Raw genomic sequence first — 14,949 nt, forward strand, 5'->3', positions numbered from 1 at the left:
GCCATAGAGATGGATAACAGACGGATTGTTGTTTTGTGTGTCTGCATGAGTGCGCATGCGCCAACCAGCGTGCAGCCTGTTACAGTCGCTCCTGCTTTTCTCTTAGTTTAGCTCTTTTTTCTTATGTATTCTTTTTTTTTTTTTTCTGACTTGTATTAAATAATTTCCCCCAGGGATCAATAAAGTATTCTGATTCTGATTCTGATTCTGCAGTCTGTCAGGCTGTCTGATCACAGAGCAAGGCTGTACTTCTTTGGCCTCCGTTCTGAGCTCCAACCCCTCCCATCTGAGAGAGCTGGACCTGAGCTACAATCATCCAGGTCCCTCAGGAATGAAGCAGCTGGAGACTGGACTGAAGGATCCAGGCTGGAGACTGGACACTCTCAGGTATGGAGAGAATGTCTGATAGAGGAGGAAGAGCTGGAAACATTTTCTGTGTCCTTCACTCACTTCCTGTTTGTTTCCTGCAGATGAGACATGAACAATCACACATGCAGGAATATTTTCAGGGACAGACACACTAGTCTAGCTGGATAGTACATGGATATTTATGTAGGGAGTCTCCAAGGAGTCTGTTTGCAGGAACATTAATGATAACTGATAAGTCATGTTGAGAGTTTCATTAAAAGTAGACCTACAGTTAGGTCCATAAATATTTGGACAGAGACAACATTTTGTATCTTTAGATACACTTTATTAGGTCACAGGTGTACTATACCTGAGATAGTGGCCACTAATACCACCTAATAAAGTGTGAGCCATGTGTATGTTTCCCATGCTGTATGTCCACAGTCACAGTGACAGTCAGTGACACTGACAGAAGGATGAAACAAGGCTGTGAATCATTTCAGTCTGTGTGTGTGAAAAATAGGCAGACAGGAGCAGCTAGCCTACCTAGCACTAGCTGCTCGCATTGTTAAAAGGGAAGAGAAAACAATATTAGCATTAGCTGCTAATAATTATTCACCCCTAATTAGAATAAGCCGCTAAAAGCAGCCTACTTACCATTAACTCCTCACTTTGTTGTTACCCAACGGAAAAGAGTATTAGTATTAGCTACTATCATTTTTAATAAGTAAGAGAAAACAGTGTTATTGGATAATGCTAACTCACATTAAATTAGCATTAGCTATTTACAGCAGCGTACTTAGAATTAGCCACTCACATTGTTAAAAAGTAAGGGAAAACAGTATTAGCAGTAGCGCATAATGCTAATTCACGTCAACGTAGTATTAGTTAATAATGGCAGCCTACTTAGCATTAACTGCTTACAAAATATAATGCTATTAGCATTAGCTGCTCAAGTTGTTATAAGGAAAAAGAGAAAACGATATTAGCATTAGCTGGTAATAATTATTCACCCCTAATTAGAATTAGCCGCTAATGGCAGCATACTTAGCATTAACTCCTCACATCGTTATAATGCAAATGAGGCTAACTTGCATTAAATTAGACTGCTGTTATTAGCTAATGCTATTTAGCAGTAGCTGCTCACATTGTTATAAAGCAAAGGAAAACGATATGAGCATTAGGTTCTAATGCATATTTGCCTTAAATTAGACGTAGGTGCTAATGGCGGCCTACTTAGCATTAGCAGCTCAGATGTTGTAATGCTAGGAAAAAGAGTGTTAGCATTAGCCGTTCACATTGTTATAAAGTTAAGGGAAATAGTGTTAGCATTAGCTACTCACATTGTTAAAAAGTAAGCGTTAGCATTAGTGCATAATGCTAATTCACATCAAATTAGCATTAGTTAATAACGGCAGCCTATTTAGCATTAGCAGATAATGTCGACCTTGGCCCACTGGAAAAGTTCAGAACTAAAGATTTAGGAGTGTTTCTCGATAGTTCTTTCTCATTTGAGAAACAAATCAATTCTGTTATCAAAACCAGCTGTAAGGTTTATATTGTTGATTGTCATTTATGCTTAGAAATATTTACTCATACATGCTTAATTTTATAATCGATTGCATGATGATAGAGATTTGATCCTTAGTAGTCTGTAAAGACTCTGCGTGCCTTCCAGAGTGCTCTGGCATGCACACACCACTTGGGGCCATGAGAGAGGTCGTACCCTTTCTTACTGATTTATGGTGTAGGACAGGGGTCTCAAACTCAATTTAGCTGGGGGCCGCTGCAGGCAGAGTCTGGGTGAGGGTGGGCCGCATTAGGTTTTCCACAAGAAAGGCATGGTTAAAAAATTCCAGTCTTCTCAAATCTCTTTATTTTTATTTTTTAACACAAAATATGAAAAATAAATAAACAAATTAAGAATTAATAAGAAAATAAATCAATCTGTAATACATAAATAAAATAATAATAAGATATTTTTAGTCAGTGAACTTGTGTGTTTCTTTCAGTCTTCTATATCTGCTGTATTTAGATTGAAATGTCTGTATTAACAGTTCTATAACCTTCTTCTGAACATGAATGGAACACTGTAGAAAATGAACTGTTCTTCTGAACATGGCTTCTCTTGCCTACTCCTTGCTGCTAGAGACCTGGCAGCGTTTCCTCTCGCATAGCCGAGCCAGATTTGGCCTGAGGGAGGAAGCAGTTGCGACCCTCAGTATGTCTTAAAGATGATCATCCGCAAGTCTGGACCTGTACTTGGACTTATTGAAGTTCAAAGTGAAGAAAAGCTTTTGGCACAAGTATGTGCTACCAAAAAGGCACATGGTCCGCTTGAACATTCGGGAAAGCCGAGGGAAACTAGGGCTCAATTCTCTCAAAAATTGTCCAAGCTTGTCTGCTTTTCCACTCACCTCCCTGAACGTTGCTTTGAGTTCAGAGTTGCACTGCAGCTCAATGAGCTCCATTTGAAGCACAGAAGGGGCATCTTGCACATCAAAGGAGAAGGGGTCCGCAAAAATGTGAAAGGTGGCTCTGTGTGTCTTGAAGTCAGCAAATCTGTGATCAAATTCCTCCTGTAGCCTCAAAATGACATCAACATACTCGTCAGCACTGAATGGTGTGCCTGCATCCACGAGTGCCTTGCATGCTGGGAAATGGCAAAGGTTTGTCTGAGAGAGCTGAGCTTTCCAGAGCGCCAGTTTTGTGGAGAATGCTCTCACGTTGTCATAGGCAGCACTGACAAGTTGCCCCTGGCCTTGTAACGTCTTGTTCAGTACATTAAGCTCATGTGTCATATCAACAAGAAAAGCTGAGTCCATGAGCCATTTGGGATCAGTTAGCACAGGAACACTAACTCCATCCTTCTCCATGAAGGCTTCACTTCTGCTCTCAACTCAAAAAGTCTCTTTAATACATTTCCCCTGCTGAGCCAACGTACCTCAGTGAAGTCGAGCACATCCCCATATTCTGACTCCATTTCCTCTAAAAAAGCACAGAACCTTCGGTGCTTTAAGCCCCTGGATCTGATTTGGTTGATGCATTTCACAACAATAGACATCACATTGTCAAACTTCAGGCATTTGCTGCAAAGGACCTGCTGATGGATGATGCAGTACAGAGCAATGGCCTCCCCCACGCCTTCCTCTTCCAGTTTGTTTTGTGCCACCAGTCCATGTTTCCTCCCTGTCATTGATGGCGCTCCATCTGTTGTTATTCCAACAAACCTCTTCCATGGCAAACCAACATTCTCAATGGCATCACACAGCTTGTAAATATCTGCTGAGCGGTGGTCTGGCCATGCATTGGAATTACTGTGAGCAGCTCCTCCATCACTTCAAAACTGTCATCAACACCACGGACATACATTGGGAGCTGGGCAGTGTCGGTGATGTCTGTGGTCTCATCAAGAGCGACTGAGTATACACTGAAACATTTGGCTTTCTCACACAGTTGGTCATAAATGTCACTTGACAGGTCAGAAATGCGATCTGCTGCGGTGTTGGCAGAAAGGCTGATGTTGCTAAACTGACCTTTCTTTCCCGGACAGACTATATTTGCAGCCTGCAATATGCACTTTTAGACAAATGCACCTTCTGTGAATGGCTTCCCTGCTTTAGCAATCATCTCACTAACCACGTGGCTCCGACTGCTGCATTATTCTCTTTGGTTGCTTTCTTGGAGAAATCTTGCTGCCTCAGTAGATCTGTTTTAAGACTGGCAACCCGGTTCGCTCTCTCGTCTCCCTGGTATTTTGCATCCAGCTCAGCATGTCTAGTTGTGTAATGACGTTTCAAATTGTATTCCTTGTGCAGCGCAACTTTCTCTGTGCAAATGAGACAGGTCGGGGTGCCCCTGTGCTCAACAAAGAAATATTGCATTTCCGACTTTCCTGAAATTGTCGGTGCTCATCACCAACCTTTCTCTTCACCGCAGGCTTTGAAAAAGACATGTTTGGGGCTATGTGACATTTATAATTCTACTTGGTGTCACTGTCGCATTGAAGTTTCAATCAAGCGTTTAGCCGACGGACGGGGAACGTCTCAACGCGTAGAGAACGTCATTTCTGCTTCTTTTTCTTGCAACCGTAGCACGGCGATCGGCAGATAAAAAGCCGGTAGCAGTCTCCTTTGTTTTTACGCTCGATGTTCATGTCTTTCATGACGACACGAACACCGTGGCGTTTGCAGATGGTAGAAAGTGCAGGGATAGCGAGCGCAAAAAAGGCGACTGCTCACGGCGCCGGGCTGTTGTTACAGGAGAAAGAAGCGGAAATGACACCGTGACATATAACAAATAACATCAGCTGTTTCTGATGTTAGTTGTTTTGACTGCTTTTACATTATATTGAAATATATGTAATGTTCATGTTTGCTGCAATGCAAACGCAGTGATGCAAATAAAAACATCGAGCCACAAATTACGGTGCGACCCTATAATTAGTCCGGGTTACCGGGGACTGTTGTTGCCGATGAACAGGTGTCACTATGTGACTGCAGACTAAATTGGGCTGCATTGAGTTCATGACTTTTCTTTTATCCCGCCGCCTACGCATAACTGTGAGAGTTAATATGAGATCTCTCTCTGTGGAAAAATAACTTTAAATCCCACTGACGTGTGTATAAATCTATATACGTATAATGTCCCGCTGGGCAGCAACTTAAAAAAAACAACTTTTTTTGAAGTGTTGTGAACGCAGCGCGCTGGGGCAAATGTCGGCGTTTGCCCAATAGAAAGGAGGAAGCCAGCCAGGCACAGGAAAGAAAGAAACACTCCAGGGCAACGCTGCTGGAACTTTGGCTACGTTCACACTGCAGGTCTTAATGCTCAATTCCGATTTTTTGATCAAATCCGATTTTTTTGTCTGCTCGTTCACACTACAAATAAAATGCGACAGCAAACGCTCTCTAGTGTGAACGCTCAAAGCGGCCCGCATGCGCAAAAGAAGATGTCACACACAACGCGCTCTGTTTAGACCCAGAGCAACAATATTGTTTGACTGATGGCCCTTAATATAAAGACTTCGGACTTCACGTTTCCCAATTTTTGCTTTAAGTTATTTTGTTATTTACATAATAATGTAGATAACCTAATAATGATCCTTATCGCCGTTTAAGAGAGGAGCAGTGCTTCAAAGGATAGCTGTAGATTTCTGTCAGAATCTGCAGATTATACAGTACAAATAAAATGTTTATGTTGTCTTCCCAACAGTTTCACTGACATCTACACTGGATGGCCAGGAAGCGTTCGCGATGTCTTCTCGGGCGCTTCTCTGGCGCTGATAATTGGCTTCAGTCTTGTGTCGGTGACGTAAAAGGCGGATTTAATGCGACTTGACCGTTCAAACAGCAGTCGCTTTCTAAAACATCGGATATGTATCGGATTCAGTACCACATACGAAAGTGACCCAGATCGGATTTGAAAATATCGGATTTGCGCCGTTCACACTGTCATAGCATGATCGGATATGGGTCGCATAGGATCAAAAAAATCGGATTTGATGCGCTTTCGCCTGCAGTGTGAACGTAGCCTTTGACTCATTGAGAAATGTTTCCCTGCTTGCATCAAGCCCGGCTGGTGTCCCCTGAGATCCATATCCCACCCTGATTGGTGGGTTAATTCAGCTCCGCCCACAACACTGTAAAGTGTCATACATTATCAAACTAACATTACATTTTCATATTAAGGTGGGGCCAAAAACTATCGTCCTGCGGGCCGCAATTGGCCCGCGGGCCACGAGTTTGAGACCCCTGGTGTAGGAGGACACCTACTCTGTGTCTGGTTAAGTATGAGAGCCCTTTGTTAGGGGGACCGCTGGACTCTTAGCACCAGCTTTGGTGTCACAGGGTCACATCTGGAAAACACACACACACACACACACACACACACACACACACACACACACACACACTATGCACAGACTGGTACTCTTTGTTCATACCTGTGTAAGACGTCATATGTTAATGAACTTGTGCATATTCACGTAAGCTCAATAAAGAGCAGTGTTACGAGGGAGCAGACGAGAGCGACTGAGGTCAAGTGAAGGAACGGCACTGTCACAGTTCTCTCCCTCATCAATTGTCTGGTTCCAGCGGTGGGTCTGTGCTAGACGACCCATCACCAGCTTTTTCCACTGGTTACCAGTACGTGGTAGAATCCACTTCCAGATCTGGTTGTCTTTAAATCTGTGAATGGATTGGCTCCATCTTATCTCTCTTTAACAAAAGAATCCAAGTGGAGCCCTCAGGTCTGCAGATAAGCAGCTTCTGACCAGAACTAGACGTAAAAACAGAGGTGAGCTTTATCGATGGCTGCAGCCAAACTCTGGAACAGTCGCCCTTCACATCAGGTCGTCACCAACACTGGACATTTTTAAAAGCCGGTTGGAAACACATTTGTACTCTGTAGCTTTCAATCCTGACCAGTCTTTATAGTCATTACTGTGTATGTTTCCTATTTTCTCTCTACTCTGTGCAGCACTTTGGCTCAAGCTGTTTTTAAATGTGCTGATAAATAAATGTAGATTTCTTTGAATAAAACAGTGGAGCCGAGCTTTGAGCTCAGTGTGTAACAGTGTGTGTGTGAGAGCCATGTAATGTCCATGTGTGCATGCTGACTGTGCTGCTCTGACCCCCCTCCTCCTTTCAGGGTGGAGCCTGCTGGAGTCCGATGGTTGAGACCAGGTCTGAGGAAGTGTAAGTGTGTTTTTAATGGGATTCATGAAAACAAAGCAGCACACATTCAACCATCTTCATCATGTCAGGAGTCATCATCAAAGTGTCAATCAATGAACAGATGATGGATCAATAACTGCAGCTGGATTGTGTTTGTTCTCTCCATCAGATTCCTGTCAACTCACAATCGACACAAACACAGTGAACACAAAGCTCCAACTGTCTGACAACAACAGGAAGGTGACACGTGTGAAGGAGGTTCAGTCATATCCTGATCATCCAGACAGATTTGATGTTCGTCAGCTGCTGTGTAGAAATGGTCTGACTGGTCGCTGTTACTGGGAGGTCGAGTGGAGAGGAGGCGTTGATATATCAGTGAGTTACAGAAGCATCAGCAGGAAAGGAGGCAGTGATGACTGTGTGTTTGGAGGAAATGATCAGTCCTGGAGTCTGAGCTGCTCTGATGATGGTCCTCGTCATGTCTGGCACAATGACATACAAACATCCATCTCCTCCTCCTCTGTCTCTAACAGAGCAGCAGTGTATGTGGACTGTCCTGCTGGCACTCTGTCCTTCTACAGAGTCTCCTCTGACACTCTGATCCACCTCCACACCTTCAACACCACATTCACTCAAACTCTTTATCCTGGGTTTACAGTCTATCCTGGTTCCTCAGTGTCCCTGTGCTGAGTGGAGTGTAAAGAGTGTCTCCTGTTACAGAAACACTCTGACTGTTGAACAGATAGTTCAGTCTGTACATGTCTGTCTCTTTCACTCACAAACACGTTTTCAGATTCATGGATTCAATCAGTTGATGTTTGAAACTCTTCTAAATGATTCCTTGTAAACTTCTTCAGTCACAAACAAACAGGAAGTGATGTCACATGTGTTCCTGTCCACACAGCAGAATGAGTCTATTGCTGACAGTGATGTACAAGGCCCCATCCAAAGTTGTGTTTCTTAATGTTTACAGGCCTCCCAAATACTGCACAGACTTTTTTAATGACCTCAGTGAACTGCTGTCTGTGATCTGTGTTGATTTTGACTGTGTAATTATTGTTGGGGATTTTAACATTCATGTGGACAACCCTCAGGACAAAGGGACTAAAGACCTGAGTAACACTCTGGGCAACTTTGGGCTGACTCAGCATGTAACAGAGGCCACACATAATAGAGGACACACTCTTGACCTACTGATCTCCAAAGGCCTGAGCATTTCAAAGGTTACTGTGTCTGATGTGGGCCTGTCTGATCATTACTGTGTTTTCTTTGAAAGTAAAATCTCAGCCCACATAAATATATCAACAACAGTGATCACAAAACGGTGTATAACTGAACACAGTAGTGCAATTTTTAACCAGGTCTTCCCATTAACACCTGACCTGTCCAGAGGGTCAGTCAATGAGCTCGTCAATAGCTTCAATGCTAACATGTTAAATGTAATGGACACTATTGCTCCCATTAAGGTGAAGGTTATCTCTGGAAGGAAAAAGTCTCCATGGAGAAACTCCACACTGGTGAAAAATGAAAAAAGAGAGTGTAGGAAAGCTGAGCAGGTTCACTATGACATCTATAAAGAGAAACTTCACAATTTTAATTTACAACTGAGGAGTGCAAGGAGGTCCTACTTCTCTGACATCATCACTAAAAACAGCCATAATGCTCGGGTCTTATTTTCTACAGTTGACAGGCTAACAAACCCTCCTGTGTCAGTGGCAGCTGAACTTCATTCGACCATGGCCTGCAATGACTTTGCCAAATTCTTCACAGAAAAAATCCAAAAAATTAGACAAGCAATTGGTACATCAACAGCAGATCCAGGATATGTACTGTGTCCACCAAAAAACTGTTTAAACACCATGAAACAGTTTCAACCTATTAACAGCAAAGACCTGGAGGACATCTTAGGTCAACTGAACTCCTCCTCCTGCTGTTTAGATGTCCTGCCAACAAGTTTTTTCAAAAAGGTCTCAAAGACTTTAGAGTCAGACCTGTTACAGATCGTCAACTTTTCTTTATTATCAGGTGTGTTTCCAGAATCACTAAAAACTGCTGTAATCAAACCTATACTGAAAAAGGACAATCTTGACAAGACACAAATGAACAACTACAGGCCGATCTCAAATCTCTCATTTTTAAGTAAGATCATTGAAAAAGCAGTTTCTCAACAGCTCAGTTACTTCTTAAAACAGAATAACTACTACGATGCCTTCCAGTCAGGTTTTAGACAGAACCACAGCACTGAAACCGCTCTGACCAAAGTGTTTAATGACATATGTCTGAATACAGACAGTGGAAAAATGTCAGTCTTAGTTTTACTGGATCTCAGTGCAGCATTTGATACAGTTGACCACAACATATTACTCAGACGACTGGAGAACTGGACAGGTCTTTCAGGAACTGTACTAAACTGGTTCAAAACATACGTAGAAAACAGGAAATACTTTGTATCAACAGGTAACTTCACATCTGAGCAGACAAGTATCACATGTGGAGTTCCCCAAGGTTCCATCTTGGGACCCCTTCTGTTTAACATCTACATGCTCCCACTGGCACAGATTATAAACAACAACAAAATAAACTATCACAGCTATGCAGATGACACACAAATATATATCACAATGTCACCAGGAGACCAAGGCCCTGTGCAGGCTCTTGGTAAATGCATTGAGGAAATCAATGACTGGTTGTGCCACAATTTTCTCCAGCTAAACAAAAACAAAACTGAGGTAATAGTCTTTGGCGCCAAAGAAAAACGATTACAGGTCACCAGAGAACTTCAATCTATACATCTAAAAACCACAAACCAGGCGAGAAATTTGGGTGTAGTGATGGATGCAGACCTAAACTTAGAAAAACACATTAAGACAATAACAAAGTCAGCTTACTATCACCTCGAGAATATTTCAAGGATAAAAGATCTGATGTCTCAACAGGACCTGGAAAAACTAGTCCATGCATTCATCTTTAGTAGGCTTGATTACTGTAACAGCATCAACAACAACAACAACAACAATCTTTATTTATAGAGCACATTTAAAAGCCTTGGGCATACCAAAGTGCTTTACATAAAACAATAAAAAGGTTCAAACATTGATAACGGAAAAATAAAAATAACGAGTTATGTTCACAGATAAAAGCCACCAATAAGAATGACTACAGCACATGGGTAATAGCAAGATAAAAGCTGTACCACCATAATAAAAGACACCAATAGAAAGATAGGAGGGAATTAATACAAGGGGTCAATAGGTCACAGCAACCAAACAAACAAACAAACCAGCAATTAAAAGGTGGAGAAGGCAAGTTTAAAAAAATATGTTTTAAGCTGTGATATAAAAGAATGAATAGAATCAGATGCCCGGATGCCAATCGGGAGATTGTTCCACAGCACAGGTGCGACAAGAGCAAACGATCGATCACCTCTAGTCTTAAGTCGAGATCTGGGCTGAGCAAGCAGTAACTGTGACGATGACCTTAAAGCCCTAGCAGGAGCATAAGGGTTTAAACTTTACAGGTCTACCTAAAAAATCAGTCAGACAACTACAGCTCATTCAGAACTCTGCTGCTCGAGTCCTCACTAAGACCAAAAAAGTGGACCACATCAGTCCAGCTCTGAGGTCTTTACACTGGCTGCCTGTCCGTCAGAGGATAGACTTCAAAGTTCTGATGCTGGTCTATAAAGCTCTGAATGGATTAGGACCAAAATACATCAGTGACCTCCTGACCCAGTATGAACCTTCCAGATCACTCAGGTCATCTGGATCCGGTCTTTTATCAGTTCCCAGAGTCAGAACCAGACACGGAGAAGCTGCATTCAGCTTTTATGCTCCTTATATCTGGAACAAACTCCCAGAAAGCCTCAGATCAGCTGAAACACTCAGTTTATTTAAATCCAGGTTGAAGACTCACCTGTTCTCAGCTGCATTTGAATAAAGCACCAAATCCACACTTTTAAGCTTAAATTTCAAAACTTACATTTAACTACTGATTTTATCTGTTTTGATTTTATCTGTTTTGATTTTATATACTGTTTTGTTTGTTTGTTTGTTTGTTTGTTTGTTTGTTAATTAGTTAGTTTGTCACGGTCTGGCTGGCAGACCGTGGGGATGTGGGGAAAGGAGGACCCAAAACGCAGACTCTGCGATGCAAACAGTGCTCTTTATTTACAGTGAAAAGGCTGTAAATACAATAACTCCCCGTTGCTCCCTCGAACCCCGTGTGCGTGCTTCCCTCCGATATCTGTGCTCGTGCTCCCCCGCTGTTGTGTTTCCGCACCCCCGTGCGTGCTGCCTCTCCGGACCACTCCTCCTGTAGGAAAACCAGAGACGCAGCCGTCAACACTAACCCTCGGCGGGCATATACGAACAACACAGACATATGCTGACACACTAACTTGGTACGATAACTCAATGATCCCGCGTCGGTGGGAGCTCCAAGACTCTCCTAAGTAGCTCCCCCGACGAGCCCCGATCAGCGGCAGGTGTGTGGCTTCAGGTGTGGCCAGTCCCTCCGCAGGGCCACACCCCTCAGGCCTGCAGGTGGCCGAGCTCCATCCTCCAGGCACACCCGCAGACATACACACCCATACCTCGCCTAAACATATGAGTGGGACACAGACTAACACAGCACAGAGAAACACACATATGTACATGCACAGAGAAGGAGAAACGACACCAAAAATACATAATAATAATACACAGGTCCATGACTGCCCAGGGATCCTGGGTCGCCCAGTCCCAGGACCCTGACAGTACCCCCCCTCTATGGGTCGGCTCCCGACGACCCAAAAACACAAACCAAAAACAGTACAACCAACCCAGGGCGGGCGGCGGGAGGTCCAGGACGGAGGGCAGAACCAAAACAAGCAAAAACCCCCGAAGAAAACAACCCCCCCAAGGTCACAGTCCCAGAGTCTGACCGCGCATCCCGCAGCGGAGCAACAAAAAGAAAAAACGCCACAAAACAGTCTCAGGCGGCCCATCAACATAACAAAAGAGTTCAGGGGGCCTACCTCGAGCCCAACGGCGGCGACGTAGCAGCTCCGGCGGACGGCCCCGGGTCCGGCAGCAGCAGCAAAACAGTTCAGGGGGCCTGCCACGGGTCCGGTGGCAGCGGCGCTGCTCCTCCGGCGGCCTGACACGGGTCCGGTGGCGGCGGAACGGTTCTGGCGGCCTGCCACGGGTCCGGTGGCGGCGGCGCTGCTCCTCCGGCGGCCTGCCACGGGTCCGGTGGCGGCGAAACGGTTCTGGTGGCCTGCCACGGGTCCGGTGGCGGCGGCGCTGCTCCGGTGAGCAACAGCGAGGCGTGGCACCAGGTCCATGACGCGCCGATCGCTGACGTGGACGCACCGGACGTAGATGGCGAGGAGGCCGCGCTAGACGTGGAGGTCCCTCCGGTCCGCTGATCTCCGGCTCCGGCTGAGCGGGTCCCTCCTCGGCTGCTGGCAGCGAGAGCTCCTCCTCGGCTGCTGGCAGCGCCGGTTGTTCCTTCCGCTCGCCGAGCTCCTCTGCTGGTGGTTCGCTGAGCTGCTCCTGCTCGCTGAGCTCCTCGGGCATGCTGAGCTCCTGCTCGGGCATGCTGAGCTCCTCCGGCTCGCTGAGCTCCTGCTCGGGCATGCTGAGCTCCTCCGGCTCGCCGAGCTCCTCCGGCATTAGCTCGCTGGGCTGCTCCGGCTCACAGTGCTCCTCCGGCTCGCCGAGCTCCTCCGGCTCGCTGAGCTCCCGCTCGGGCATGCTGAGCTCCTCCGGCTCGCTGAGCTGCTCCTGCTCGCTGAGCTGCTCCTGCTCGGGCATGCTGAGCTCCTCCGGCTCGCTGAGCTCCACAGCTGGCGACGCGGGCTCCTCCCGCTCGCTGAGCTCCTCCCGCTCGCTGAGCTCCTCCGGCTCGCTGAGCTCCTCCGGCTCGCTGAGCTCCTCCGGCTCGCTGAGGTGCTCCTCGGCTGGCGGCTCGCTGAGCTCCGGCTCCCGCTCGCTGAGCTCCTCCTCGGCTGGCAGCGCGAGCTCCTCCGGCTCGCCGGGCTCCTCGGCTGGCAGCGCGAGCTCCTCCTCGGCTGGCAGCGCGAGCTCCTCCTCGGCTGGTAGCGCGAGCTCCTGCTCCGGCAGCGCGAGCTCCTCCCGTTCGCTGAGCACCCACTGGGGCCCGCAGAGCTCCCACTCGGGCAGGGCAGGTGCGGGTGGTGAGGTAGCGGCCAGTGAAGCAGACGGCTGAGGGGTGACTGCAGGCGGATGAGTTGACGGCTGCGCTTCAGCCACAGATGGATGATCCGGAGGCGACGATGGTGTGGCAGCCACTCCCGGTAGACTGGACAGCGATGCAGGGACAGATGGGTGAAATGATGGCAGAGGTGGTCCGGCCGGCATATCGACCTCCAACTGAGGATGACGGTGAGAGGCTGACAGGACTGAAGACTGAGCCACTAGCTGGGCAGCAGGCTGAGGTGAGGGTGAGATGGCTACTATGAAGGGTGGAGAGGATGAAAATGTTACAGCTGGCCCAACAAATTCCAGGGGTCCAGAGGCAACTGAGACCTCCAGTTCGGTCTCTGGGGAAGCCCTGGGGAGAACCTCCGTCTCCATGCGGCCAGACTGAGCCAAAAAGTCATTTGGGTCTGTATGCTCGGAACTCCCTAGCTCCCAGCTTATAGTCTCAGAGGGAATATTTGCTGGGTCTTTGGAGGTACAGCAAACAGTTTCTATTTTTATGTTTACAGAAAGGGAATTTATAACACCGGCAGAGTCCATTTTACTCACTGTGGCATCCAGAGCCGCTGGTCCTGAGTCTTCGACCAGCATAGGAGTGAGTGTGGATGTGGTTGAACGCTGCTTGCGAGGACGCCTTCTCCTCCGTGAAGGCGGGGCCGGGTGTATGGAAACAGTCTTCTGCTGTTCATCTGGGTTGTGATTTTCAATGACATGATTAATAGACACAAACGAGTCGGGTTTACTCACTGCGGTGATGAGCGCTGTTGGTCCATTGCCAGCTGACTGGGCTGAAACCGCAGGAGTGGGTTGATAATGTAATGGGATGATGGTAGAGAGTGCGGCATGCCTTCCGTAACGGCGGATCAAACGAATGTGCCGCGAGCACCGACGGGAAAGCCCTCCGCCGACGCGTGAAAAACCAAGCGGCTAGAGTCTCTAGGAGAGCAGCCGAACTGTCCATGCTCGGACCACCCAAGCCAAATAGTTCAAAACTCGAGCTCTCCCTTAAACTAGCGACCAGGTGCCTAAGTTTGTTAATGTCCAGAATGTTCATGGTGAAGGTAGTGGATGAGAGATAATTGTCAAAGAACACTACCTGTATATGTCTCTTGGGTGGGTCTACAGCCTGGATTACGCTCCGGCAGTAATCCCATAGCTGCGTGAGCGATCTCTCCTCCGTGGCAACTCCTGAGTTTGCTGGGTCCATGGTGGTTGGCGGGATCATTCTGTCACGGTCTGGCTGGCAGACCGTGGGGATGTGGGGAAAGGAGGACCCAAAACGCAGACTCTGCGATGCAAACAGTGCTCTTTATTTACAGTGAAAAGGCTGTAAATACAATAACTCCCCGTTGCTCCCTCGAACCCCGTGTGCGTGCTTCCCTCCGATATCTGTGCTCGTGCTCCCCCGCTGTTGTGTTTCCGCACCCCCGTGCGTGCTGCCTCTCCGGACCACTCCTCCTCCTGTAGGAAAACCAGAGACGCAGCCGTCAACACTAACCCTCGACGGGCATATACGAACAACACAGACATATGCTGACACACTAACTTGGTACGATAACTCAATGATCCCGCGTCGGTGGGAGCTCCAAGACTCTCCTAAGTAGCTCCCCCGACGAGCCCTGATCAGCGGCAGGTGTGTGACTTCAGGTGTGGCCAGTCCCTCCGCAGGGCCACACCCCTCAGGCCTGCAGGTGGCCGAGCTCCATCCTCCAGGCACACCC

The 14,949-nt window shown here is 46.9% G+C and overlaps 1 protein-coding gene and 1 pseudogene across 1 annotated transcript in view; one reads left to right on the forward strand and one right to left on the reverse strand.

The window, feature by feature from the left end:
- Positions 1-11,979, forward strand: part of LOC146650439 (uncharacterized) — a 153,374-nt gene extending 141,395 nt beyond the window's left edge. The window contains exons 11-13 of the mRNA XM_085385460.1: positions 214-387; positions 7,000-7,046; positions 7,195-11,979. Coding sequence (XP_085241586.1) covers positions 214-387; positions 7,000-7,046; positions 7,195-7,715 — 742 coding nt within the window. The 3' untranslated portion in view covers positions 7,716-11,979. The remainder of the gene's footprint in view (positions 1-213; positions 388-6,999; positions 7,047-7,194) is intronic.
- LOC146650441 (uncharacterized) lies at positions 10,457-14,506 on the reverse strand (annotated as a pseudogene).
- Between the last annotated feature and the right edge of the window lie 443 nt (positions 14,507-14,949).

The sequence above is a fragment of the Rhamphochromis longiceps genome, linkage group LG16 (genome assembly GCF_057381845.1).
Source record: "Rhamphochromis longiceps isolate RC_006_pf linkage group LG16, R_longiceps_female_GT1.1, whole genome shotgun sequence".
Taxonomy (NCBI): domain Eukaryota; kingdom Metazoa; phylum Chordata; class Actinopteri; order Cichliformes; family Cichlidae; genus Rhamphochromis; species Rhamphochromis longiceps.